The 26,331-nt window shown below is 37.1% G+C and overlaps 3 protein-coding genes and 4 long non-coding RNA genes across 11 annotated transcripts in view; 3 read left to right on the plus strand and 4 right to left on the minus strand.

Moving 5' to 3' along the window:
* The window catches only part of LOC309509298 (H-2 class I histocompatibility antigen, Q10 alpha chain-like), a 211,420-nt gene extending 211,171 nt beyond the window's left edge, over positions 1–249 (minus strand). For both annotated transcript variants that reach the window (XM_082183954.1, XM_082183953.1), the window contains exon 1: positions 72–249. In XM_082183954.1, coding sequence (XP_082040080.1) covers positions 72–153 — 82 coding nt within the window. In that variant the 5' untranslated portion in view covers positions 154–249. The remainder of the gene's footprint in view (positions 1–71) is intronic.
* A 743-nt stretch (positions 250–992) lies between these two features.
* LOC309509340 lies at positions 993–1,537 on the plus strand. Its single transcript, XR_014209865.1, has 2 exons — positions 993–1,334; positions 1,447–1,537. It is a non-coding gene; the product is annotated as an uncharacterized lncRNA (long non-coding RNA).
* Positions 1,538–2,132: 595 nt separating this feature from the next.
* LOC309509331 lies at positions 2,133–4,033 on the minus strand. Its single transcript, XR_014209855.1, has 2 exons — positions 3,847–4,033; positions 2,133–2,572 (listed from the first exon to the last, which is right to left on the minus strand). It is a non-coding gene; the product is annotated as an uncharacterized lncRNA (long non-coding RNA).
* Positions 4,034–4,352: 319 nt separating this feature from the next.
* Positions 4,353–8,051, plus strand: LOC309509322. Its single transcript, XR_014209845.1, has 3 exons — positions 4,353–4,670; positions 4,754–6,484; positions 6,589–8,051. It is a non-coding gene; the product is annotated as an uncharacterized lncRNA (long non-coding RNA).
* A 2,147-nt stretch (positions 8,052–10,198) lies between these two features.
* stub1 (STIP1 homology and U-Box containing protein 1) lies at positions 10,199–17,014 on the minus strand. Its single transcript, XM_082183962.1, has 8 exons — positions 16,756–17,014; positions 16,074–16,300; positions 14,104–14,302; positions 12,799–12,964; positions 12,635–12,713; positions 12,491–12,547; positions 12,213–12,329; positions 10,199–11,259 (listed from the first exon to the last, which is right to left on the minus strand). The coding sequence occupies exons 2-8, from the start codon at positions 16,185–16,187 to the stop codon at positions 11,134–11,136; spliced, it is 858 nt and encodes a 285-aa protein (XP_082040088.1). The 5' UTR covers positions 16,188–16,300; positions 16,756–17,014; the 3' UTR covers positions 10,199–11,133.
* A 566-nt stretch (positions 17,015–17,580) lies between these two features.
* On the minus strand, positions 17,581–26,055 carry luc7l (LUC7-like). 4 transcript variants are annotated; one of them, XM_082183956.1, is made up of 11 exons: positions 25,855–26,032; positions 23,496–23,562; positions 22,040–22,134; positions 21,856–21,954; positions 21,644–21,754; positions 19,948–20,091; positions 19,642–19,818; positions 19,470–19,558; positions 19,122–19,151; positions 18,534–18,698; positions 17,581–18,299 (listed from the first exon to the last, which is right to left on the minus strand). In XM_082183956.1, exons 1-11 carry the CDS (start codon positions 25,855–25,857, stop codon positions 18,176–18,178), a joined length of 1,104 nt encoding a protein of 367 aa, XP_082040082.1. In that variant the 5' UTR covers positions 25,858–26,032; the 3' UTR covers positions 17,581–18,175. The 4 variants fall into 4 exon arrangements, with proteins under 4 accessions (XP_082040082.1, XP_082040083.1, XP_082040081.1 ...); XM_082183957.1 differs by lacking the exon at positions 23,496–23,562 and having other exon boundaries at positions 25,855–26,055; XM_082183955.1 differs by lacking the exon at positions 25,855–26,032 and having other exon boundaries at positions 23,496–23,786.
* Positions 23,841–26,050, plus strand: LOC309509339. Its single transcript, XR_014209864.1, has 2 exons — positions 23,841–23,923; positions 25,276–26,050. It is a non-coding gene; the product is annotated as an uncharacterized lncRNA (long non-coding RNA).
* Positions 26,056–26,331: the final 276 nt, after the last annotated feature.

Raw genomic sequence — 26,331 nt, forward strand, 5'->3', positions numbered from 1 at the left:
ACCGTATGCGTACAATTTTACTTTCACTTTCTCCAAAACAAACGCAGCGAAATGTAATCATTTAACGTTACCCGTTTGAACTGAAGACAAAGTCCCACAAAGAAAGAAAAAGCAAAGCAGAGCAAAACTCTTTGTCACGACACCCGTTTCCATGATGTATAATCTTCTGATTAGGCTATCTAATTCCACTGATGTTTACTGTGTCGGTCTGAACTCAAGATCACGACTGTAATCATCTGATCTGAGTGCAGAAAATGGCGGCGATGGGGATTTCTAATGCGTCATGAAAGCTTCGAACTTTTGTTTCGATTCTCCTTCTATATATTTTTTTATTTTCCCTATTATATTTTCTGTATTAATGACTCTATTTGTGTGTTCTTACTGCTTGTATCGTAAAGATTTAATAAAGATTTTAAAAAAAAGTTTCGATTCTCCTTCTTCTTCTCTTGATTAATGGCGGATTGCAAACAACTTTTAGGTGCATACCGCCACCTACTGTACAGGAGTGTGTAACATCATGCTATTTGTTTAAGTGTTCTCATATTCTACCCATCAACCCTGTGTCTTTAAGAAATTTAAAAAGTGAAGTTCTGGTGATTCTTCTCCCTTCTCCCTCTCCTTCTGTTCCCAGTATCCCCATCAGATTCCACTTCCACCCTGCTTCCTGAATCCCATCTTGAAACACTTTCCACCTCATATAATAAACAGTGCAATGAGAGTGCAGATAAACTAGCAAAAGATGCATTACAGCAGGAAATAAAAGTTCCAATTCCACTTGGAAAAGGAGAAGGAAAATCAGTGATTAGAAAGAAAGGTATAGAAATATGGCAGAATGGGAAGAAGACAGAAAAGATATCATAAAATACAACAATCTGTCGATATTAAAAAATATAAGGAAAGGAGGCGGAAGGAAATTATAATTACAAGACTGAGAGTGGACCACACAGGATTGAATGGCACCTTGTTTTTAATGGGGAAAAGGAATAGTGAAAACTGTGGGGTTAAAGATAATGCTGAACATGTCAATGTCCATATTTCCATACCTTTCTTTCTAATCACTGATTTTCCTTCTCCTTTTCCAAGTGGAATTGGAACTTTTATTTCCTGCTGTAATGCATCTTTTGCTATTTTATCTGCAGTCTCGTTCCCTTTCACTCCCTCATGTGCTGGCACCTTTACATGAGCGACACACGCTTCAGTGCTCTGCATGTGTTTATAACTCTGTCAAACATCAAACATGATCAACAACTGTTTTTCACTAGAACTGAACCTTCAACCTACAAAAATGACTTTCATCACCATATTGATCTGGACGCTGGCAGTGTTATGTCGAGGTTTGTGTCAGTCAAGATTACAAACGTTATTCACTCGTTATCTTAATGTGTGTGTTGTGAAGATATAAGGTTGTAAAAGTGTTTGTGATTTCTAATCTTTCTCTCTTGTCAGAATCTGTTGGGCAGGAGACAGTGACTCAAACTCCCTCAGAGCGGCTCTATGAAACTGGACAATCAGTCACTGTAAACTGTAAAACCAGCAGTGATCCAGACTGCTGTTATAGTGATGACAACAGAGAGGACAAACACAGGAACTACACGTGTTCAAAACTGACTTATGGCTGAAATCAGCTCTATTATGATCAGTCCTGTGAGTGTGACTCTAATATGCTCAGAATCAGAGAAAATTGAGTGTGTGTAAACTAATCCAACAAACCATAATTGCGCCATATTCTGTTTTGTTTGTGCATTAAACTACACATTGTGTATCTCCAGCAACATAAAGATGTTTTTGAGCTGATGAAAGATGTTTCTCAAGCTGATAATGAATTTATTACTCATAACTCATTTTAGCAGAAGTGAAACTGCTCCAGTTCAGAGCGTTGAACCAGTAAAAGAGTGAAACTGTGAGTTTGAGGTGAAAATCTCATTTGCATTGTCAGGTTTAGTGATTGTGACGGTCTCAGAATAGAGCAGCTCGTCTCCAGTGACCATGTTCAAACCCCAAGAGCTTCATTTCACATTTACTGCTGAATGCAGCTGTTCTCAACTATTACAATCAATCAAAAGCCGCTGAAACTTTAGTGCAGGACTTTGAAGGAACGACACACTGATCAATGATGCAGTCCAACACAAATGTGCGCTTGCGTTCAGATGAAGCTTTATTGAATGAACAGCAATGGCAGCACATTGACAGACTGCTTCAGTATTGAGCTGTAAATCACGTGACGCTCAGATACGCTGGTCTTCACTGGAGAAACATCAGCACTCGGAGCTCTTGAGGAACGAGGCCTCGTGAGCAGCTCCGGCATGTGTTCCTCTGCAGACGAAGCGCTCTGTGTCTTCCCAGCGTGCTTTGCTGAGGCTCAGGACGCTGCTGCGACTGTAGAGACCGTCCCGCTCGCTCTCTGCGCTGGTCTGAACCCCCTCGGTGACCTCTGACCCGTCCAGCGTCCAGCTCACCGTCGCCCCCTGTGGAGAGTAAGAGCTGAGCAGGCAGAGCAGAGCGGGGGGGTCTCCAGAGATCAGCAGAGAAGAGGGAGACAGCAGAGACACGGAGGGAGACACGGAGGGACCCGCTGGAACACACACACACACACACACACACACACACACACACACACACACACACACACACACACACATTCATGAATGATCATTTGATTACAAGTTACATTTTAAATGATCCACAGAGTTTGAAAAACATTGTCCAAGTAAGTTGGTGGTTATATTGTGATGTCGTTATAAGATCTAGAAAACTAATTTAAATGATCATTTCAATATTAATTGTATTTTGAAAATATTCTGCTATTCAGAAACTCACAATCATAAACATCAGCAAGTTTGATAGTTTAAATGATTCATTTTCAAAGTGCACTTCAACTGAGTTTATTTTTGTCTGATGAAAATTATAAAAAATATATTTATGTCCACATTATACAACTTTTGTTTCATGCGTTTAAAAAAGCCCTTAATAGTCACATTTACCAAGAATTATAGACAAAACTATATATGAAGAAATTATTGAACAGATTTTAAAGTATCTGCAGTCAATACATGAAAGGAACTAAATGTTAGCAATAATAAGATGTTAAATTATTCATGTGAAATGAATAATGACATTTAAAATATAAATTATAGAATTTAATAAAAATGGGAAAAAAATACTCATTTGATTTTTTTTCAGAGGTTAATAATTTCTGTAATAATAATATAATTTTTTTAAATATTGTCCACATGAAAATGTATTAATATATTGTGATTTCTTCATAAATAATAATTTAAATATTAATTGTATTTTAAAAAATATTCTTAAATTTCAATAAATCAAAGTTTCAACTATAAATTTTTTTTTAAATCCTCTGTTTAGACACTTAATCATAATCATCAGCAAACTTAACCTTTAAACTGTTGATTTTTAAAATGCTCATTAACTAAATATCTCTTTGTCTGATGATGATGCTTACACAATTATATTTATTTTGCCTATATTATTAAACTTTGGAGGCATTTAAAAACCCGTAATTGTTAAATTTACTATTAATTATAGACAGAATTACATACATCAAGAAATAATTGCATATATCGTAAAATACTGCCATCCATACATTAAAATTCAGTCATATGTTACCAATAATAAGTTAAATTATTCAAGTGAAAAGAAAAATTACATTTAAAAACAATATGAAATATAAAACTTAGATTATGAAATAAATAAATTATAAATTGCTTTTCAAAAAACAATTTTTATAATAAATGAATTACTTTGTTGACAAATATTTGCTGAAATAATCTAAAAATAAAATGGATTAAAATATCATACATTTTTATAGATAATTTAAGAAAGACTTACTTCTGATCACCAGTTCAGTTCCTCCACCGAAAGTCCACCACAGTGTTTCATTCTAGTGAAAGAGTCGTACAAAAACCTCCGTCACACTCAAATGAACACACACTCCAGCAGAGAAAGAGACGAACGACACACACACACACACACACACACACACACACACACACACACACACACACACACACACACACACACAGATATGAGACTCAACATCAGGATTATTGAACAGTCTCATCATCTCTAAATGTCTCTTAATGCATGAAAACTATTTAAATAATATCTAATATCTAAATAAATAATATAATCAGAAAGACGCTGTACTGATCTTTACACATCTTAACTGGGAGTCTCTAAATGATCATGTGATTCTCAAAGCATTTTAATGACCTGTGACCTCTGGAATGACCTTTGCCCTCTCATGGAGTTCACAGTGAAATACTTGTTTCTTTTAGTGATGAAACTGTCATTTGATTCATCAGAAAGTCTGAATTCTGAACCAGGGACTCGTGCAGAATAAAGAAGAAATGATTTCTAAACTCCTAAAGAAGTGAAAACACACTCCATTGGATCATGAGAATAAAACACATTAAAGGCCACAAAACTGGATCAGTTTCTTCTGCATGTGTTCATTTTCATGTGTGTTTTCCTCCAGCTGGTTTTTGCTCAGAGAGTCACTTTGCATCGGCACGTGTTTCAGCTCTCCGAGTGTTTATAGCCTTCAGACTCACACACTTTATAACACACTGCTGTTTACCACGGTACAAACCCAACACACACCATGAATCTCTTCAGCAGCTTCATCTGGATTCTGACCGCTTTTATTCCAGGTAACAGAAGTCAAAGCTTGTCATTTCTGAGTCTTTAATCTTCATGTCATTTGATGAAACTCATATAATGTTGTTGTCAACAGCATCCAGAGGAATCACTGTGACTCAGCCTGAAGTTGTGAATGTTTCTGAAGGACAAATCGCCACTATAGACTGTAAAACTGATACTGGGATATATGGCTGGGGTTTAGCTTGGTATCAGCAGAAACATGGAGAAGCTCCTAAACTCATAATTTATCTGGTAAATGATCTCTATGATAACAGTCTCAGTCGATTCAGTGGGAAAGGAGAACAAGGTGGAACAGATTTCACTCTGACCATCAGTGGAGTCCAGACTGAAGATGCTGGACATTATTACTGTGAGAGTGAACATTACATCAACAGTAACTATGTGTTCACACAGTGATAAAGAGTCGTACAAAAACCTCCGTCAGTCAGAGTCACAGTGACTGAACTGAAACTGCAGCTGCTCAAACACACACACACACACACACACACACACACACACACACACACACACCAGTGAAGAAACGACTCAATATGATCTTATTGAACATCACTTTCTGGAGCTTCATCAGTTTTTAACATTTTTGATTGTAATTTTTCAGAATTCATATTTGTCTCCTGTTTCCTATTACATCCTTCATCTAGAAATTCAGTCACTTTTGATTTTCACTTCAGTGGATATTTTTCAATCCTTCACCACATTTATTTTTTAGATTTTCTGCATTTATGATTTAATATATTCTTCTTTCTAAACTGAATCACCAGCATCTTAAATATGTTGATCAGTTGAATAAGTCTATTGATTTATTATGTTCATCCCTCATAATGCAGATATTAACAGCATCATATAAACACATCTTTCAACTTCAGAGCTGATGATGATCATTTATATTCATATCTATGTATGGAGGAATTAGCAATTATATTATATAGCAAAAATATAAAAAAATTAAAGACTAGATTACCCAACAGGTGTCCTTCATCAAACACAGCACATGCATTTCACCATATATTTTATTCAGTGACTGACAGAGACTCGTGTGTGTGATGATCCTCATGTCTGTTCAGAAACTGCAGGAACACACATGGATTTGGTGTAAAATTTGGGGATTAACAGCGACGTTTCACTCCAACTACAGTAAAAATATTCTCAAAGTCTATATAATCCATTGAATAAAACTATAGTTTTTTCTGCTGCTAGAGAACCGACGGCAAATGCTGTAAAGTTTCTGAAGTGACATTACATATAAATGCTGGATTCACTCCGCATGGGACAGAGATGTGACAATAACACATTAAAGCAATGTAAAAGCAGACTAACAGATTAATAGGAAAATACTCGTAGCAAAGTATATTTAAAAATATATATATATTCCAATTATTGGTAAAAGTGATGACATGTAAATAATGTTAAATGTCCTACTGTTGCTCAAGTTTAAATCTGCACTTTACTGTAGAAAACCTTCAGTGATTTGAGTCTGGATCCGGATCTGCTCACAGCAGATATTCAGATTAATACTGAAGTTGGTCTAGATGTAATCAGAACTCAACTGAACATTTTGTAGAAGATCAAATATTATGAAATTTTTTTTCACTTCAGTGATTGTGTTTTGTGTCTGTTAATGAGTGACTGTCTTCAGGTAAATGATGTGGAGTGTGTTTGCATATTGATCAGATCTTCAGTGTGTGAGAGTGTTTATAGTGCTGTGAGTTTAACACTTCATCACTGACACACACAACAATCTTCATCAACATGACCTTCATCATCATCTTCATCTGGACACTGTTATACTGCTTTATACTACAAGGTGAACAGTTTATATTTGAAATAAATAATTTAAATAATATAATTTTTACACAGTTTAAAAATGTCAAATAATATATACTTTAAACTGAAATGAATTGTTTTCAGGCTGTAGATCTCAGATCACAGTGACTCAGACTCCTGTGAAACCTGCCAAACCAGGAGAAACTGTAGAGATGAGCTGTAAACTCAGTCGTGATGCAGCAACCTACAACTCGATACCCTGTGTGTCCTGGTACTTACAGAAACCTGGAGAAGCTCCTAAACTCCTGATTTATCGTGTAAAAACCCTCCAGTCAGGAACTCCATCTAGATTCAGTGGCAGTGGATCTAACAGTGATTTCACTCTGACCATCAGTGGAGTCCAGACTGAAGATGCTGGACATTATTACTGTCAGAGTTTTCACAGTAGTAGTGGTTATGTGTTCACACAGTGATAAAGAGTCGTACAAAAACCTCCGTCAGTCAGAGTCACAGTGACTGAACTGAAACTGCAGCTGCTCACACACACACACACACACACACACACACACACACACACACACACTTTCAAATACACATATCTAAATATTCTTCTATAAATGTTTTCTCTTATAAACTTTCACCAGTCAGCAGAGCAAACACATCTGAAGACCAAACGGACCTGATGGACTCATTTCTGGGTCATTCTACAGAAATGTAATTTTTTCTGTCCCTAGCCTTTACAGAAATATTACACTTTAAAAAAAACACTTTAGGGTTACAATTTCTTTACATTTTAAAATAAAACAATATGTTATTTGAACAATTACACCTTCTTGAGCCATCAATGTGTCAATATTAGATTTTTATGAATTATATAGAATTCCCAGCACCACAGAAGTGCTCGTCCCCACAGTCATGTCCAGAGGGAAAACGCTTTATTTTGAGGTTAATAACAGGTTTTTACACCATTTAAAATACAATAATGTATACATAACTATCAAATATAGTATGTACAGTACTGTGCAAAAGTCTTAGGCATGTTAATAAAAGATATTTATATCTTTGTATGTCAGCTGTAGTGTGTCAGTAGGAAATATCAGTTTACATTTCCAAACATTCTTTTTGCCATTAATTGTAATAATCCAGTGAGATTTGTGTCTGCACAAGGAGTCTGACAACAGCCGGTATGATCTGATCTCACCATCATCGAGTCCGTCTGTGATTACATGAAGAAACAGAAGAAACTGAGACAGACTAAATCCAGAAGAACTGCGGGAACGTCTCCAAGATGCTTGAAGAAACCTTCCTGCAGAGCTCCAGGACTGTGAAGAGTACTGGCACTCGTGTTAAAATGCTGTAAAGTGAGAATGCTTTCAAAAAATATTAACATGCCTAAGACTTTTGCACAGTACTGTATATGATATAAAAAACTAAATGCAGAATAAATATTATAAAATTTATAATGAAAGTAGTGGTCCCCTGGAGTTGTGTCACTGGTGTTACCGTTAAACAAAAATCTCTTATTTTGAAATAAAAATCACACTTATGACATCACTTGATTTCTTTCTTCCAATTTCCTGAATATCTAAGAAAAGCCCATGGTAGATCCACTGTCTCTTTTCAGTTATCAGAAATCCTCTCATTTATCTCATGATTTGATTATCTCATGATTATAATTGTAAAAAAAAAAAAAAATAGAATACAAATGGATTAATTTAGTTCGTATACCATGATTGACAACATGTGGTTTGATACCTTGCAGCAGCCATTTTGTAAAATGAAATTTTCATGAAAATTGTCACTGGTGTCACCTTTCTTATGTGTAACACCAGTGACTCCCATTGATAGATAAACTTTATTCAAAGCTATTCATTTAGATTATATGCCAAAAGTAACAATTTAGTCTCATCTACTTAATTATAGTTGAAGAATAATGATTTTTGGTCTTATGTGTGTCATTGGTGATTAATTGTGTCACTGGTGTTACTGTCTTTTTTTTCTGTCACATTAAATACAGTGTCACATGTGACATCATAATAATTTTACATCCATTTAATTCTGCTACACTCAAAAGTTAAGATTTAAAGGATTGCATTATTACTTGATTTTAACTGGTTTTCAAATATTTTCATTGTTATAGCAAATACATGTGCAAACGAACTAACCTCATTCAAGCAAACTTTTAACAAACCTGATTAAAATAAATAAAACATAAGCTCCTTATTTGTTGCATTATTATTATTTTTCGGTAACTCTGACTACATGTGCTGAAAAAAATTGTTTCATAAAAACCTTTAATATTGCCAAAGTAGTAAGGTAACACCAGTGACAAAAAAATGGCACATGTCGTCTTTAAATTAAATAAATGCACAAAAACGATAAAAAAAAATCATTAAGCTGTCATTTATGCGTATTCATAAAGTCAAAGGGTAATCTAATAATGTGGTGTAAGTTTAAATGTTAGAAAAAGAAATCAATTGCCATACCAAAAAAGGACGTTTCTGTAGAATGACCCTTCTGTTTCTAATAATGTACCTTGATCAATGATCAATTAATGAATTTCCATGACTTTTCCAATCATCTGCCATTTAAAAAAAAAATCTATATTTTACTCACATTAAGCAAATTCTAACCAACAAAATATTTCGAGCAGAGCTTATGTCTTTGTTTTACATTTATGAACTTTTACCTTCTGCTCCTGATGGATTGTCTCTTGCTCCCCCTGTTGGTCACTGGTCTCATGTGCACCACGTATTCACAATGCATGTGAATAGACATTATCAACTTTATGCAGAAGAAATGAAAATCATACATGTCTGGAACAAGCATATGAGGGTGAGTAAATTATGAAAGGTTTTCATTATTATGTGAAATATCCCTTTAAGACTCTTCAGAGCCTCCTCTATAGCAAAGAGTATAGAAGCCTATAGGGCTTCTATACTCTTTGGTTATAGAACTTAGAGAAACAAGCCCGCGGCCATCTTTAGAGTTTTGTCTTTGAATGTCCGTTTGTGCGTTAGCTCTGTACATTACTATGGCATCGCTGTCTAAGAGTATTTAGCTGAAGTGGATTTACTTATTGTAGAGTTAACTAAAGTTATCATGAGCACTGTAATGTTTGAAGTAGATATCATAACAACATATCAATGAGCGGTTCATTCATAAATGCGTAAGATCTTACCTTCATGCTGTGGAAATACAAACCAGAAGGCATTTATTTTTAGACAGGAATGAAAACGAGGCTGTGAGGGATATAAGTACAGTGAGTTTAATGGATCGCACTGTTGTTTAACATACCGATTGTTAAGATGAGGAAACTTCTTTTCAAAAAAAGGCAGTAGATTAAAACTCCTTAAAATATGACCTTTATACAATGCGTGCCATCCAAAATCAATAAATAGTAGGCAAAAAACAGCATGTGACAAAAGAAGTACTCATAAGAGAGTAGGCAAAAAGTACCTGGATGACCTACTACTTCGTCACATGATAATGACAACATGGCGAATGTATGTCTGGATTACATTCATATACTATATAGAATGTACTTTTTAAGCAGTCGTGAAGTAATTACTTGTTCAAAATAAGCACCTACTCAAGAGATTTCAGACACAGACCAAGTCTATCCCTCGTTTATAACTACCGTCTATACAGCCTCGTTTTCAAAATTCTAAATGGCGTCTAACCTGACAAAGGTCTTTTAATTTAGGGTCGTACCTTTAACTCTATTGGAAAGAATAAGATTCGATTCAACACATTTGCTACAAAAAGAAACAAAATAACATTTATTGAACATGCATGATGCATCCAACCTAAACTCATTACACTTCGGGAATATTTGAGCCGAGCCGGACTGTGACGTCCAGCGACTAACAAGGGCTCTCAAACCGCGGAAATACTGATACTAAACAGGAAGTGTGTGTTCGTGCCAGGAAACAGAAAACTCCCCAAAGGTCCAAAGGGAAAGACTAAATCAATAGTGTGAAATAATCACTTACCTCTCGCTCTAACGCACAGACACACATAGTGAGATTAAACGTATAATAATACACCATAACGATGATGATGTCACCTGCACGCCACAGATTCTCAGTTCGTTTTCGTTGATTGGCAGATGAATGAATGTCTAAATATATGTCGTGGATTAAACGCTCGTTACAAAAACGTTATAACCGGCATCCTGCTAGAACCCAAAGCTCGAGAAGCGTCTCAGAAACATTCTACATATGTTAGAACTTTATACACTCGCAAATATCGCATTCATTCCGCATTATGAATCATAGGGACAGCTTCTTAAAAAAAAAACAAAAAAAAAAAACACACACGCCAATCTGCGCAACACTCGCATGCACAGTTTCCTCTTTCATGAGTGATTATTAGTGAAGTGTCATCAATAATGTTGCTTTTTAACATTCAATGATGAGATTACAGCATCATCATGAGCAGCAAACATCAGCCAACGTTTCAGATTGAAAGGAAGTGTCTGAACAAAACCTGCAGGATTATTCTGAATGATAAGGAAGGACAGCAGAAAGAGTTTGAAGGACAGAGAGAGAGGGTCATGTGACTCCTGCGGGGGACACGCTCCACAGCAAAGCTCCACTGATTAAAGTGCATGAACATACAGGAGAGGATTCGATTCAGCGTGAGGAAACTCTGCTGCAGTCCGCTTGAGTGTGTGTGTGTGTGTGTTCAGTAGTCCTCCACCCAGCCGTTCTCCTGGATGAAAGCGTCAATCACCTCCTTCATGGCCAGATTGGGGATCAGCTGATCTTGGGTCAGCGGGCTGCGGGTGACTGGGTCAAAATGGCCGACACGCTACAGAGAGAGAGAGAGAGAGAGAGAGATAGAGAGAACATCAAATCAAAACTGCAAATTTGTTGTTTTTCATCAATAAAGGCTATTTGGTATTTTTAAAAGAGTGATTTGTCCCAACCCATTTCAATAGATGTTGTAACATAATGTCTGGCTGCAAAAAGCATCTTACTCCATTAAAAATGTCTGTTTTTTCAGTGAAAAAAATTCACTGAAATAAAATACAATATAATTACTAGATAAAAATAAATAAAAAAAGTAGAAATGTTACATTGGCAACTAACTGAAAATAAATAAAATAAGTTTAATTTTAAGTACTAAAATGACCAAATGTGAAAAAACGAAACAGACTTAAAAAACTTAAACTAGAATTAATATAAAAAGTGAAAATATATAAATATTTTAAATTTGTAAAATAAAATTTGGCTTCATAATGTCATAACAAACAAAATGATCATTTGAAAAGATATAGATAAATATTAATTCAAAATAATTCAAAATATTAATATAATAAAATATTAATAAATATTAATAAATAATATAATAGTATATGAATAATACTAAAATAACAAAGAGAATTGTCTAAGATTACACTATATGATTTTAGATCATTTATTTATATTATTTTGTAGAAAAGAGCAAAAAAAATAAAAGGAAAATAAAAATAAAAACGAATACAAACTGACTCTAAACACACAAAAATAATACGATTTAAACTAGAATTAAAACGGAAATATAAAAATAAAAACAAATTTTAAAATGCTAATAAACAGAGCAATTCCAAGAGGGTCCTCACACCATTCGGTGCTCGGGCCCTAATAAATACAGCACTAGTCCATTAATAATACTAAAACAACATGATCCGCCAATCTGTGATCTTTCAGCCAATCATGACATCATCATTCTGCAAGTCACATGGCTCAAAAAAAAAAAAAAAAAAATTTCAGTGAGCAGACCTGTAGATGCTCCTCGATGTCCTTGCGATCGTAAGTGATGCCGCTGGGAGTAATGCAGGGTTCTCTCATGAGCTCAAAGCTGATCTTCCCACACAGGTAATCTGGGATCTCTCGCTTCTGCACACGTGATATAACACAACATAAGAATGAACAGACAATCATGTTTAATATACAATTATGTGGAGCAGGATTTTGGACCAATGATATTTCAGTGTGTGAGGAGTGATTGTCAAAATGTCTCGTTTCATTTAGAGATGTTTGATTTGATTCCTTCATACCTTCCTCTTCTCATCCACTTGAGAGAAAAGTTCATCCATGTCCATCAGATATTTATCCTGCAGAGAGAAGCACAGGAAATGACATCACTTCATCAATCCGACACGACACGACAATCTTCGTATGTTTATAAGCGCGTGTCTCACGTGTTTGGATTTGGATTTGCTGATCTCGCCTCCGTTCTGAATGTCCTCGGTTTGCTTCACTCTGCTGTCGTCGAGCTCTCTGAACACAAACGTGCAGACGGACAGATGTCACGACACGGATTCATGCGGACTCATCATCAGTGTGTGTCCAGCGTGACTCTCACCTCTCTTTCTCTGCCAGGATGAGTTTGGTGAGGTAAGCATGCAGCTCGTTTTCCTGGCTGATCCGCTTCTCTTCTATGCTGTTCCAGCGTTTCTTCTTGGCGATGCGAAGAGCACTTGGGATATCGTCTCCAAAGTTCAGCCGCTGTTCCTTCGCCAGGTTATAGGCTGAAAACCAGGAACATCATCACACTGCATCTGAACACTGATGTCTGTTTAGATGCTGGATTATGTCTATGATGGTTTTTAGGGATTCACTGATACTGATAATGGAGAATTATTTAGATTATTAGGTCAAAAACAAATACATTGGCTGATATTAGATATAGAGCTACATTATTAGAGACAAAACCAAAATTATAAAACAAGACATTAAAAAAAAATGCATCAAATGACACTGAACATCACATACAAAAGTTTTTAATTGAACTTAATCTCTCATCCACTTGACACTTGACTATGAAACCTTATATGTGACCCTGGACCACAAAACCAGTCACATGTCGCACGGGTATATCTGTGGCAATAGCCAACAATACACTGTATGGGTCAAAATTATAAATTTTTCTTTTATGCCACAAATCATTAGGATATTAAGTAAAGATCATGTTCCATTAAGATATTTTGTAAATTTCCAACCGTAAATATATAAAATATTTATTTTTGTGAGTGAATGCAGCACAATCACGAACTTTAAAGGAGATTTTCTCAATGTTTTGATTTTTTTACATCCTCAGATTCCAGATTTTCAAATATTGTCCTATCCTAACAAACCATACATCAATGGAAAGCTTATTTATTCAGCTTTCGGGTGATGTATAAATCTCAATTTCAGAAAATTGACCCATGTGACCAGTGGTCCAGGGTCACATATATCCCTGTGGCCAACATCCTTTTATAAAATCCCTTTGTCATTTTTTTTTTTTCTGTATCAGTTCGAGCCCGAGCCGCTTTCTGAAAATGCGGATAATCGAGTCGTTCGATCAGAACCAACTTGAGCAGAACGTTTCACAGTGGTAAGTCATCTTTGAATCAGGAAGCTGCTAACTTTTAGGTTATACTGCTCAGAAACAGCTTTATAAATACATCTGATTCCTAATTTTTTATGCTGGTCTGGATCAGCGTTCTCTGTTGGGTAGAATAAATCGCTTTGTGGGAGACTATGAGCTTTGTAACTTTGCAGATCGTATACATGCGCAAACAGATACTTTACACAGAAAAGGAAAACAGTAAGCATCATATGACCCATTTAAATCAAAATTCCTACTTTAAGCTGTGAGTGTGTGTGTGTGTGTGTGTGTGTGTACCTCTCTGTAGATTGCCTATGGCCTCTTCATAGTTCTCCAGTTCCAGCTGACACTGGCCCAGGAAAAAGTGCGCCTTCACTGATTGGCTGTCGAGCTCGAGGGCGTGTTTACAGTCGGCCAATGCCTTGTCGTGTTGCTGTAGCTTCACGTAGCATAACGCTCTGTTAGTGTAGTACACGGCCACTGAGGGGTTACGGTTCTACACACACACACACACACACACACACACACACACACACACAAACATGATTAGCACAACAACACAACTTTATCAGTCCTGCGGAGACCAAGTGTGTTTTCTGTGAATAGCCACACAATCGCCACTTGATGAGTTAAATGCATTACTGAATATAAAACGTGCATTTAAAATTCATTGAAACTTTGTGGAAAATTCCTCAGGATTCTTTGATGAATAAAAAGAAGTCTCTTCTGCTCACCAAGGCTGCATTTATTTGATCAAAAAATGCAGTAAAAACAGTAATATTGTGAAATAAACTGTTTTCTGTGTGAATATATAGCAAAATGTAATTTATTCCTGTGATCAAAGCTGAGTTTTCAGCATCACATGATCCTTCAGCAATCATTCTAATATGCCGATTTGCTGCTCAATTATTATTGTTCTCAGTTATTAATTATAGTTGTTATTACCATAAATGTAAAACATTTTTGCTGCATAATATTTTTTGTTGAAACGTCAATGCACTTTTATTATTGGATGAATAGAATTTACTTGAAATAAATGTTGCTGAATAAAAGTATACATTTCTTTTTTTTAAATCTTACTTTTTAATGGTAGTGTATCATGATATCCACAAAAATATGAAGCAGCACAACCATTTTCAACATTGATAATATTCAGATATGTTTCTAAAATGCTCTAGAAGGATCATGTGACACTGAAGACTGGAGAAATATATTTTCCTAGCATTAGTCCCGCTTCATCAAATTATCCGCACACACACATTGGATTTGGCACAGGATTTACACTGGACGCAACCCAGCACTGAGAAACAGAGAGTGCTGAGACACACACACACACACACACTCCTACGGGCCAATTCGGCAAGTCCAATCCACCTAGCCTGCATGTCTCTGGACTGTGTGGAGGAAACCGGAGCACTCGGAGAACATGCACAATCGAGGACTCGAACTGGGGACTGTGAGGCGACTGGTCTACCCACTGAGCCACTGCCCAAAGACTGGAGTAATGATGCTGAAAACTCAACTTTGATCACAGGAATAAATTACATTTAGATACAAGCATGTTATATGTTTGGCAACAGTTCTTGTAACTCTAACTGATGGAGTGTGTAGCTTTTCATTTCTGAAACAATCGTGTATGAAGAACATCATGTTCATATTCCAGGATGACAATGTCAGGATTCATCAGGAAATAAACCAATTTCATTGATGGAAATAAATGTTGTGATGTTATTTCCATCAAGATGTTGTGTTGTCAATGCAAGAGTCCAGCACTCTGTAAAGTCTCCTCCAGCACATCCCAAACACTTTCAATGAATTTAAGCTCTGGATTCATGTGAGAAAATGATTCTTCAAGCTTTTCACAACCACTCTTTCACAATCTGAGCCTGATGAATCTGGACATTATCATCCTGGAATATGAACCTGATTTTGTTTCAGAAATGAAAAGCTACACACTCCATCAGTTAGAGTTAGAAGAACTGTTGGCAAACATATAACATGTTAGAAACATAATAATCACTGCAATAATGATCCAATCATAGACTCGTAACCTTTTGCCTATTTAAATCCAAACAGCGCCGTTCTTTTTTTTTTGGCTGGGCGGTGTAGTGTGTTTCACAATATATACAGTATTTTTTATCAAACTTGCTTGGTGAGCAGAAGAGACTTCTTTTAAAAATTTTTAATTATTCCAAACTTTTGACCAGAAATGTATCAAATGTGCAAGTAAATTCCGTGTAAACCGAGAACTGTCCCGCCCCACTCACAATGGCTTTGCTGTAGCAGGTCACGGCCTCCTGGTACTTTCGGCTGAGGAACAGGCGATTGCCCTGCTCCTTGAGCTCCTGTGCGGAGGAGCTTTTCTCCGGGCTGCTGGCCATCTTCTCCACAGGCTCAGCGCTGGACGCTCCCCCCTGCTTACCGATCCTGTTCCCCGTCTCTTCGGTGAGCACCGGCCTGTCCCGGGGATCCAGATACCTGCAAACCTCTCACACTGCAGGGACACATCAACACACACGTTACACACAGTAATACACACACAACTACAATAACACACATCACATACTCATAGACTGCAATGACAATAATTGTGCAATAACACAAACTACAGGCTGATAGACTACAGAACACACACATCTGGACTCTGATCAGCCCCTGACAGCTGTCAGATGATTCCTGACTCTTCCAGGAGAACTGTGAACTCATGTTATTTGACCGACACCGAGAATGAATCATCACAAATTTAGTCAAACTAATTATTAGATGTACATTAATAGTGATTAGAAGAGAAACTCTACAGAATGACATGTGGCTGACACACACATCTGTACGTGTACAGACGCGTCACAAGCTTGTAATGCGTTTGACGGAGCCAATTGGCGAGAATAAACACAAGCTGACTTTAAATTTGGTATTTTAAATGTAATATATGAATTATTTCAGGCGTACCGGGTTTGACTGCTGGTCTGACGCCTGTCGTTAGCAAACCGGTAGCTACACTGGTGCTTTTATGATGACTTTTTGGTCCCTTGTACCGAAAAAAACGCTGCCAAACTCATAGTTCGACAAGATCATGACATTAAGATGACAAATCTCCAACGCTTTCATCGGCGATCGCTAAAAACACGACATTTTACTCGCGGGTGTGAGACGCTAGCATCATGTTTCGGTTGTTTTGACTGTGGCGTCACGGTGACGTTGCCGGAAGTGACGAGCTACCTCTTGTTGCCAGCGTAATCACGCCATCTTTCGGTCACGTGAAGAAATTTCATTGAAAACAACATTAGGGATTATTAATATAAAATATAATAATTTCTATGATTTTAATTTGATTATAAATAAAAAAGAAACAGAATACTAGCGTAAAATATATACTATATTAACGAAACATTACAAAAATGTCTCTCCTCTCTAAACAATTGGAATTTCGGTTTTCAGGAAGCTCAGAAAATAAATGTATTCAATTTCGAATTAAATAATTGTAGCAATTTTTTCTAAAACATCTCATTTCATGCTCACACAAAAACAAGGCTTTATTTAAGAGTTTCAGGCCCTATTTTGAATCAAAGTGCCAAGCTATTACTATGCTGAAAATATCTTGTAAAGTATTTAATTATCTAAATATTTATTGCATATTGAATTCACAAGATAAATAGAACAGCTTTCCGAATACCAAACACACAAGCACTCAACTTAATTATGAGTTACAAATGGACTTAACGGTGAAAGACAGTTTATTAGTTGGATAAGAGCCCTCATTAATGACAAACACCATTTAAATTCATAAAACCATTTAATGCACTTTGACAACATGAAATCAAAAAGCATTATAAAAGATCATGTACATAGTAATTCTGAAACAATATGCCATGAAGGATTCACTTGTTTAGATTGATTAAACCCCTACACCTCTGCTATTGAAACAAAGAGTGAATGAGCTCAGTCTCTCTCTATGGGGAAATACTGCAGCTAGATTTAAAGAAAGGGTGTTTAAACTGACCTCAGAACAGCTTTCAAAGTAGAATGATCTCCGTGCAAAACATGCACACATTCATTCGGAATAACAGTACAAAATGAAAACCCAATCCAAAAAAATAACATTATGGAGGGGCAAAAAAAAAGCGGCAGTACATACTTTTTAGAGAAGAAACAAAAATAAAAAACAAAATCCACACAAACAAAAGTAATTTCAACACTGGACAGTGGATCGAACAGGTTCAATTCTTACTGGACTGAGATATTAAAGACTACAAAGACTTTAATGAAACTGGGCATGGGCAGTTTACTACAGACGAAGCAAACATGATAAATAAAAAAGTGGGTATATGTATATGAGCGGTTTGTGTTTGTTATGGTAGCGTGAGATGATTCAGATCTCTCCAGCCTCTCTGTCATCATGACGGCGAGATTCTGTCCTGCCGTTCAGCCCGTCTGATCTCCGCTCAGATGAACTGTGCTTGCTGTCCCTCTCACGGTCACGGTCCCGTGAAGACCTAACACACACACACACACACACACACACACACACACACACACACACACACACACACACGAATCAACTGTTACTACAAGACAACGGAAGGTTTGTTTGCTTGTTTGTTTTTTCACACCATGCCAACAAAAAAAACTTGCGTTGTTAAAACCAAATTTGTACAAAAACTGTAATAAAAAAGGATTCTAACTTTAAGCTTCACGAGCGAGAGAGTAAAAACACTGAGTATAGTTACTTGTGTGAGTGTTCTCGGCTGTGCCGCGAGCGGGATCGGGATCGGGAACGGTGTCGCCGGCGTCTGTCGCGCTCTTTGGAGCGAGAACGGGAACGCCGCTTCTCTCGTGATGCGGAGCGGGAACGCCGGCGCCTGCGCTCTCGATCGCGGTCACGGGAACGAGACCTGCAAACAGAACGAGACACATTAACAACTGGTTCATGCATAAGATTAAATACATGTCCAGTTTTACAATAAATGTTCAATATTCTCTATGATTTTTTAAAGTAATTTGCATTTAATAGATATGGATTTCATTTTGATTGACTGATTTTGGATCAGATTACAAATGAATCTGAAAGAACATCCAAAAAAAAAAAAAAAAGCTATGGCGTGCCAGGAAGTTTTAAATAAATGTTTAAACCCAAAAGTGTTTTATGCTTAGCCAATGATATTTTAGAGCTGAGCATAGATAAATATACTACAGAATACAGCATAAAAATTCAATTTTTTATTTTAGTCATTCCCAGGACTTTGCTTTCTTTTTGTACTAATTATAAAAAATATTAGCTGGCAAGAAAACAAATGTAAAGTGAATGAGCAACTGACTTCTTGCGTTCTCGGCTGCGTGACTTGGTCCTACAGAGAAAACAAGACAAAAATAAGGATTATTTTGATCAATATTCAGATCACAATTATTTAAACTGTTTATTGACTTTGGAAACATCATGCATTTGTTGAATAAAAAAAAAAAAAAAAAAAAAATCTACTTTAAATAAATTTAAACTGAAATAAAAAATAAAAAAAAGATAATAAAATAATATATAAATATACCCCACACACACTTAAATAAATCATACAAAAATAATTGAGAAAACCAGACTAGAATTCCTTTAGATTCTACAGTGCATTTCACAAAAGCAATGCATCTTAAAAAGCACATAAAAATATTCTCACTGCTTTTTCATTCTCTCCTCTTTCTCCCGCTCTTCCCTCCTCTTCAGTCGCTCTTGGTTCCGCCTCTCCTGTTTTTCCTGCACGGTTTTCTGCAGAGAAGAAATGATGCAACGTCACTGACCATCCTAAACCAACAGCCCCCGCCGGCTCCCGCTTTAGGCCGAGCGGTTACCTTCAGCTGCTCCAGCTTCTCTCGGATCTGGATGAAGCCCAGGTGCAGTTTGCCGCCAAAGTGGTCAGCGAGACGCCGGTCGTTGTCATGGAGACCCAGGTAGGCGGAGCAAACCTCACAGACGCGCAACTTCTGCTGCTGGAAACTGGAGGCGGGCATAGAGTTCCTGTACTCTTCCTGGAAAAAACAAAACAAAACAGAAAACGAATAATCCAGAAAGCATTACAAACTCAATGTAATGTTCTGAATAAATTAAATGTGACAGCTTGTGCTTGGAAACAATAAATAATAAAAACATGGTCTAACCTCTGCATCCTTCTTCTTAGTCCGGACTTTCTCAACCTCCTGTAGAACTTTCTGGGCTTCGTCTACATTTCCCTCAGCCCCGAGCTGCTCAGCCTTCGCCAGCAGCTTCCCGATCTCCTCGTTCAACTCGTGAACCTTTTCTGCCTGCCAACCAAATACAAGAGTGTGAACTCAATGGCTAGAATTACATATATCCCATGAAGCATTGCAAACAGCATAATCAAATTAAAAATGAGGGAGAAATATAAAACTACTCAATTATACACGCTGACAATAAACAAAATATTTTAAGTTTATTGCAAAACATGCATTATATGTGACCCTGGATCACAAAACCAGTCACATGTCGCACGGGTATCTCTGTGGCAATAGCCAACAATACATTGTATGGGTCAAAATTATAGATTTTTATTTTATGCCAAAAATCATTAGGATATTAAGTAAAGATCATGTTCCTTGAAGATATTTTTTAAATTTCCTACCGTAAATATATAAAAAAAAAATTTTTATGAGTGAATGCTGCACAATCTCCAACATAAATGAACAACTTTAAAGGCGATTTTCTCAATGTTTAGATTTTTTTGCACCCTCAGATTCCAGATGTTCAAATTGTTGTATCTCGACCAAATATTGTCCCATCCATCAATGGAAAGCTTATTTATTCAGCTTTCAGATGATGTATACATAAGGGCTTTGCCTTTTGCAAAAAAATAATATTCGAAGTTCGTTTGTTTATTAATATTCGAATATTTATCAATAATATTTTGACAGAGATAGCATGGAGTCGATTCTGGCCTGCCTCGCCCCCGATCCCTCCCCCTCCTCCTCTTCCAGCTTGCCGGGATGTAGTGTTGACAGGTGGGCTCTCATGTTGCTGGTCGTCGCGTGGTATGTGAGTTTGGTCCTACATATTTTACACATCACTTTGTCCTTACTTGTGATTTTTCCCTGTTTCTTTGGGAACCCAAAGTAGCGCCACACGTTGCTTTTCAAATTGTCAAGAGTGTAGATTTCGAACTCCTCGTCAGCCGTGGTTGTAGGCGTTGGCGCGGCCATTGTTTTGGTTTGCAAAATAGGCGCTAACCAGGAGCCTACAGGAGCCCAGATTACCAAAAATAGCCTTGCTAATGAGCTTGCAATTCACAACTTCACCAGGCATGAAAAAGCCTCGGAATCTGAATTGAAAACCACGTTTACAAGAAAACACATTTACAAAAAATAATGCCCATAACAGGTTCAAATATTAAAGGATGCCTAATATTCGTTTGAATATCTTTTTTTTAATTTTTTAAAGTCAAAGCCCTAGTATACATCTCAATAAATTTTTTTTAAAAAGACCCATGTGACTGGTTTTGTGGTCCAGGGTCACATATAGCATCATGGGTAATGTAGTGTTTAACCAGGAATTCCACTGTTAAACATGAATATTGTAAAAAACATTGCTGAAAATTATTTGTAAGGTTGACGACTTCAGCAGAAGCAAATACCATCGGTTAAAAACCTCAAAGCTCACAGTAGGTCTGTCTTTAAAGGTTTATAATTTATCATTCAAAGTCAATTTCCTTATGAAAAAAAAAAATATTTTTACTTCCAGAACCCGACTCGTCACTCTTATGTATAAATGACCTAAAAACCCGGATATAATTAGATTACCAGCAGACATTTTAACACTGCATGGTATATAAACACTTCCTACCTTTGCAGCCACTTCAGCGCTGATCTCTTCCTGTGTCTCAGCGAGACGCTTCTTGGCCAACTCAGTCCTGCGGTCACAGTCGGCAATAAACGACTCCAGGTGATCCACCGCCTACACAACACACACCAATCCAACAACAGAATTTACTAAAGCCTTCGCTGCTAATTCACTGACACCACTAGCAGATGATCTCTACTTAACGAGTCACTTACATCCAGTTCAAAGAACAGGTCTCTCTCTTTAGACGCGATCTCATAGTCTGCTCTCAGCGCCAGATCATGGATCTTAGAGCATTCGCCAAGGTCCATGCGCTATAAACACAGGAAGAACACAACAATAGCATCAATAAGCTGCATAAAGAAACAGTGTTTAGTGTGAATGTGTTTTTCCCCTCACCGTTCCAGAGAGAATGTCATGCGGGCAGCAGTTGAGCAGGTGCGATTTGCAGACGCGCTCGTCTGTGAATTTAACCCGCTGTCTCGACTCATCTCCTGTAAGGACACAGCACATAATTGACATTGAATGAGACCACACACACACTCTAGTCTCTCTCTTTCTCTCACACACACACACTCACTGCGGCACTACACACTGCTAACTTTTCGGCCAAGGGTCTGTCTGTCCCTGCAGTGAAATCATGAGATCTGAGTGCGGAGAGCATGTGTTTGACAGTGTCAGATAAAATCTTGGTTACATGACAAAGTTAAGGCTCTTTGTTCATGTAGAATTATAGAGAGGTTTAACTTTCACTGACCCAAGGCCTGTCTCTTTAACTGGCTCTGATCATGGACCGACCCAAGACGCTAGCAGTCTCTGTCATTATCAGTTATTCATTCTGACTCATGTTCAGCGCTTAATTATATCTTGATACTTTTTGCCTACTAAGAGTTTACAGTAATCTAGTTAAAAGTGATTCAATAAAAATACAAGAAAGATTTATTTATAAAATGAAAAATGCATTGCATTTTAATACATGAAAAATGTCACACAAAGTCTGAGAAATTAATGAATACATAATTTGGAAAGTAATCAAACTTGCATAATTCAATTATGCTTTTGCAAATGAAGCTTAAATCAAAAACACTAACATTTGGAAGTTTAATGGTTAAAACAAAAGCATTAAAATCATTGCATTACTATTCAAGATGTTGATAAATGTTATGGAGGCAGAAAAACTAAACATTAAATATATTGTGAATATTCAATATATCACTCATCTATCCCTAATTGGCATGAAGCATCTACGCTTTTATAACTGCCAATTGAGTGCAAAGGTGTATGGGATAGCAGATCGGAGAGGGATGTCATGTTTCAGAGAGTCGTCTTGTACTTTAAGTGCATTATTCCTCATGAGTACATACAGAAATGCTGAATAATCTAATGTGCATTTTTAAAGCAACCAATACAAGATGTTGAACAAGTTCACCAAGTTGAAATAAAACATTGAAAACTAAAGTGAAAGGTTAATTGATACACACTGCGAGGTCTCTCCCATTCAGAACCCCTCCTGCGGTCCCAGCCTCTAAAAGTTTAAAGGGGAAAAGCTTTTCTTGCCCAAACCTGTAATGAGGAAGTTGGGAATGATACAGAAGAGTAAAAAGTGAAGACGTCGGCGGAGGAATCTGAGTCCTTTCCTTTATTTATTTACTTTTTTTAAAGTCAGATTTGAGGAAAGACGCTCAGGCACAGCATCAGTGTGTACTACAACCCGCCTGGGCAGAAGCTTCGTATCCCCTCTGCTCACTCTTACGTTACCAACTAGCGTGATGATGTGTAAAACAGTTACTGCTGGAAAGCAAACAGTATTGTTTTTTCATATTCATAACAGCTTTAAAAAGCATTGGTGACTCACGGCTCGATGAACATGAGGCTTTTCTGCAACTCCCTTGCAGATGTAGGCTGGCAAACATACACTGAACCTTAATGAATAGAATAAAGGGGCCACAATTGTTCAGTCTGTATGAAACAAATGTACGGGAAGCATATGAATTCATCTCAGCATTCACAAAGACAGTCGCGTCATTCACACGGAGGGTGAGATTTCTTACAGCCAGTACAACTCAATTCAATCAATTCTAGCTGCTCAAGTCCTTTCTGTCGTTTACTCATCTTAAAATCCTCTTGAGCTGATCAAAATCATATCACACAGTCTAAAAAAAAAGCCATATTTCCTCTTGGCAATGCTTATTCAGATTTATTGCTTGCATTCATTTTTTGGGAAACTACAGTTCTTTTAAATGTGTATTTTAATTTATGTAGCTCATACATGTATACATGCATGTATATATATATATATATATATACATGCATATATATATATATATATATATATATATACATGCATGTGTGTGTGTGTGTGTGTGTGTGATTTAAAGGGACACTTCACCCATTTGCATTAAGCTTTGTATTGTTAGAAACCCAGTCATATATTATAATAAATGTGGATTTTTCATCAATTTTTCCATGAGATGGGAGAAATAAGGATTTAAGTGTTTTACTTCCTGCTTATTATGACGTAAAAATCATCATTTTGCGTCATAATAAGCAGGAAGTCACATTTCATTGAAAAGTGTAGAGACTACAGACACTCGTTCCTCATCTTTCCCAGGGGGCGGGAACCGCTCACGCTACAGGCCTATTACAGATCAGTGGGTGGGACTTGACTTTCTGAAAACTAAAAGCAATATCCTCCATCTTGTTTGGAAGCTAAGCTAACAGGCGCTGTGGAGACAGATGTAAAGTTATGACAATAGCGGAGGAGAGTGCTCAATATGATATAGAGGAAGAGGATTTCAGAAGTCTGATGCTTGAATCAGGTGTTTGTGGCTACCTTTACAAGCCGCATTATAGCGAAGAGCAGCCGAGGCAGAAGACCTGCCTGCCGCGGACGAGGAGCCCGGACTGGCTCGGGTTAGGGCGGACTGGTGGCGCCGGTGATCTCACTATGCAACTACGAACCGCTACGAACACAGAGATAGAGTCCGACTGTGGCAAAGAATTTCAACAATGACAACTTCTCCTGGATGAAATCTCTGAATCAGACGAGGACACGGACGTTTGTGTTGTGAATCAGACGAGGACACGGACGTTTGTGTTGTGAATCAGACGAGGACACGGACGTTTGTGTTGTGAATCAGACGAGGACACGGACGTTTGTGTTGTGAATCAGACGAGGACACGGACGTTTATGTTGTGAATCAGACGAGGACACGGACGTTTGTGTTGTGAACTATCCTAGTTTCGCACCGCATCTGACTGAACATCCAGGTAACGTTACAATGCAATAATTCACCACTTCGAAAGAAATACAAATGAAGAGTAATTCACTAATGAGTTCGCCAACTAACTAGACATTTTGTGTGAAATTAATTTCAAGCTCTGGTGGTAGCTAGCCTTGTAGACGGAAGAGTTATTTCTCTTAGGCAGATATGCGCTTTCTGGATTAGTGGGAGTGGCTTGCGCAGCTGTGCAATGTGGTGCATTGTGGGAGTTGGTGTCTTTCATACAAATGCGTCCTGAAGTTACTTTCTTTCTTTCCTCGGCCAAGAAGGCACCAAATTCAAAATTAATTTTACATTTCGACTACATATATGACCCACTTTCAATAAAGATCAATGTTCCCATGGGTGAAGTGTCCCTTTAACTTTCACACAATATTAATCAATTCACTAAATATTTACAAGGCTGTCAAAATGGCCAAATATCAGCTAATTAATTGACCTTTAAGACATAATGGTCTGTCAAAAATGTCAATAATAATATTACCAATTGTATAGTGGTTAGATATACAGATTAGATATACAGATATCAATGAAGTCCATTCTTTCTAAAAAAAATTTATACAAATAATAATAATAATTCTCTCAACTTTTTAATCAATGTAGTTGACTCTAACTGATTTTTGTTTTTTCGCTAAAACCCCGTACTCATGAATTATAGCGTCATTTGTCATTAGATGGGCTGTTGTTCTATTAGCCTAGCATACCGAATCATCTCACTGACGTCATTACACCCGCTTTATGGACACAAACATTAAACTGAAGCGTTTCAAGAGGAAATACTGCTGCATTTCGCTAACTTAATGCTGTGATGTTTATCTTAAGAAGTTAAATTTAATATTTGACTGGGTTATTATATTCTGGTTTGGGCTAATCTGAGCGCGCGGCCTTCAGAAATCCTCTCAGAGCCGTTAGCACTCAGCTAACACTCACCATCCCTCGACGTTCCCATCAGCTGATCCAGCAAAGCTCTCATCTGAGCCTGGGCCGACATCCTGACACGATTAATCGCTCGCCTCACAAGGGTTATAGTGATTTTACCCTAAAAAATTAAGTTTAAATCATCTGCGAAACGCTTCGATCCTGCGTCTATCGCCTCCGCCGCTCTCTTCACCAGCGAGCGAGCAAATGAACTCAAACGGGTGAGCGACCAATCAGAGCGCGCGACGCAATCTTAAAGCGGAAGTGTATGTATATTATACTATATAGATTATTATTACTAATATTACTATTATGTATTATGAATGGTTTTACACAATAATAATAATAATTAAATCAACTTAAATGCACAACAACACATATAACACAGTAATAACATATTGAATCAGTAATTACAAAGATCCATTTCAACTAAACGTTTACATTCATTTATTTAAAAAATATTTTATTAATACATTTTAAAAAACGCGT

Source organism: Leuciscus leuciscus (genome assembly GCF_965113295.1).
Source record: "Leuciscus leuciscus genome assembly, chromosome: 11".
NCBI classification, from domain to species: Eukaryota; Metazoa; Chordata; class Actinopteri; order Cypriniformes; family Leuciscidae; genus Leuciscus; species Leuciscus leuciscus.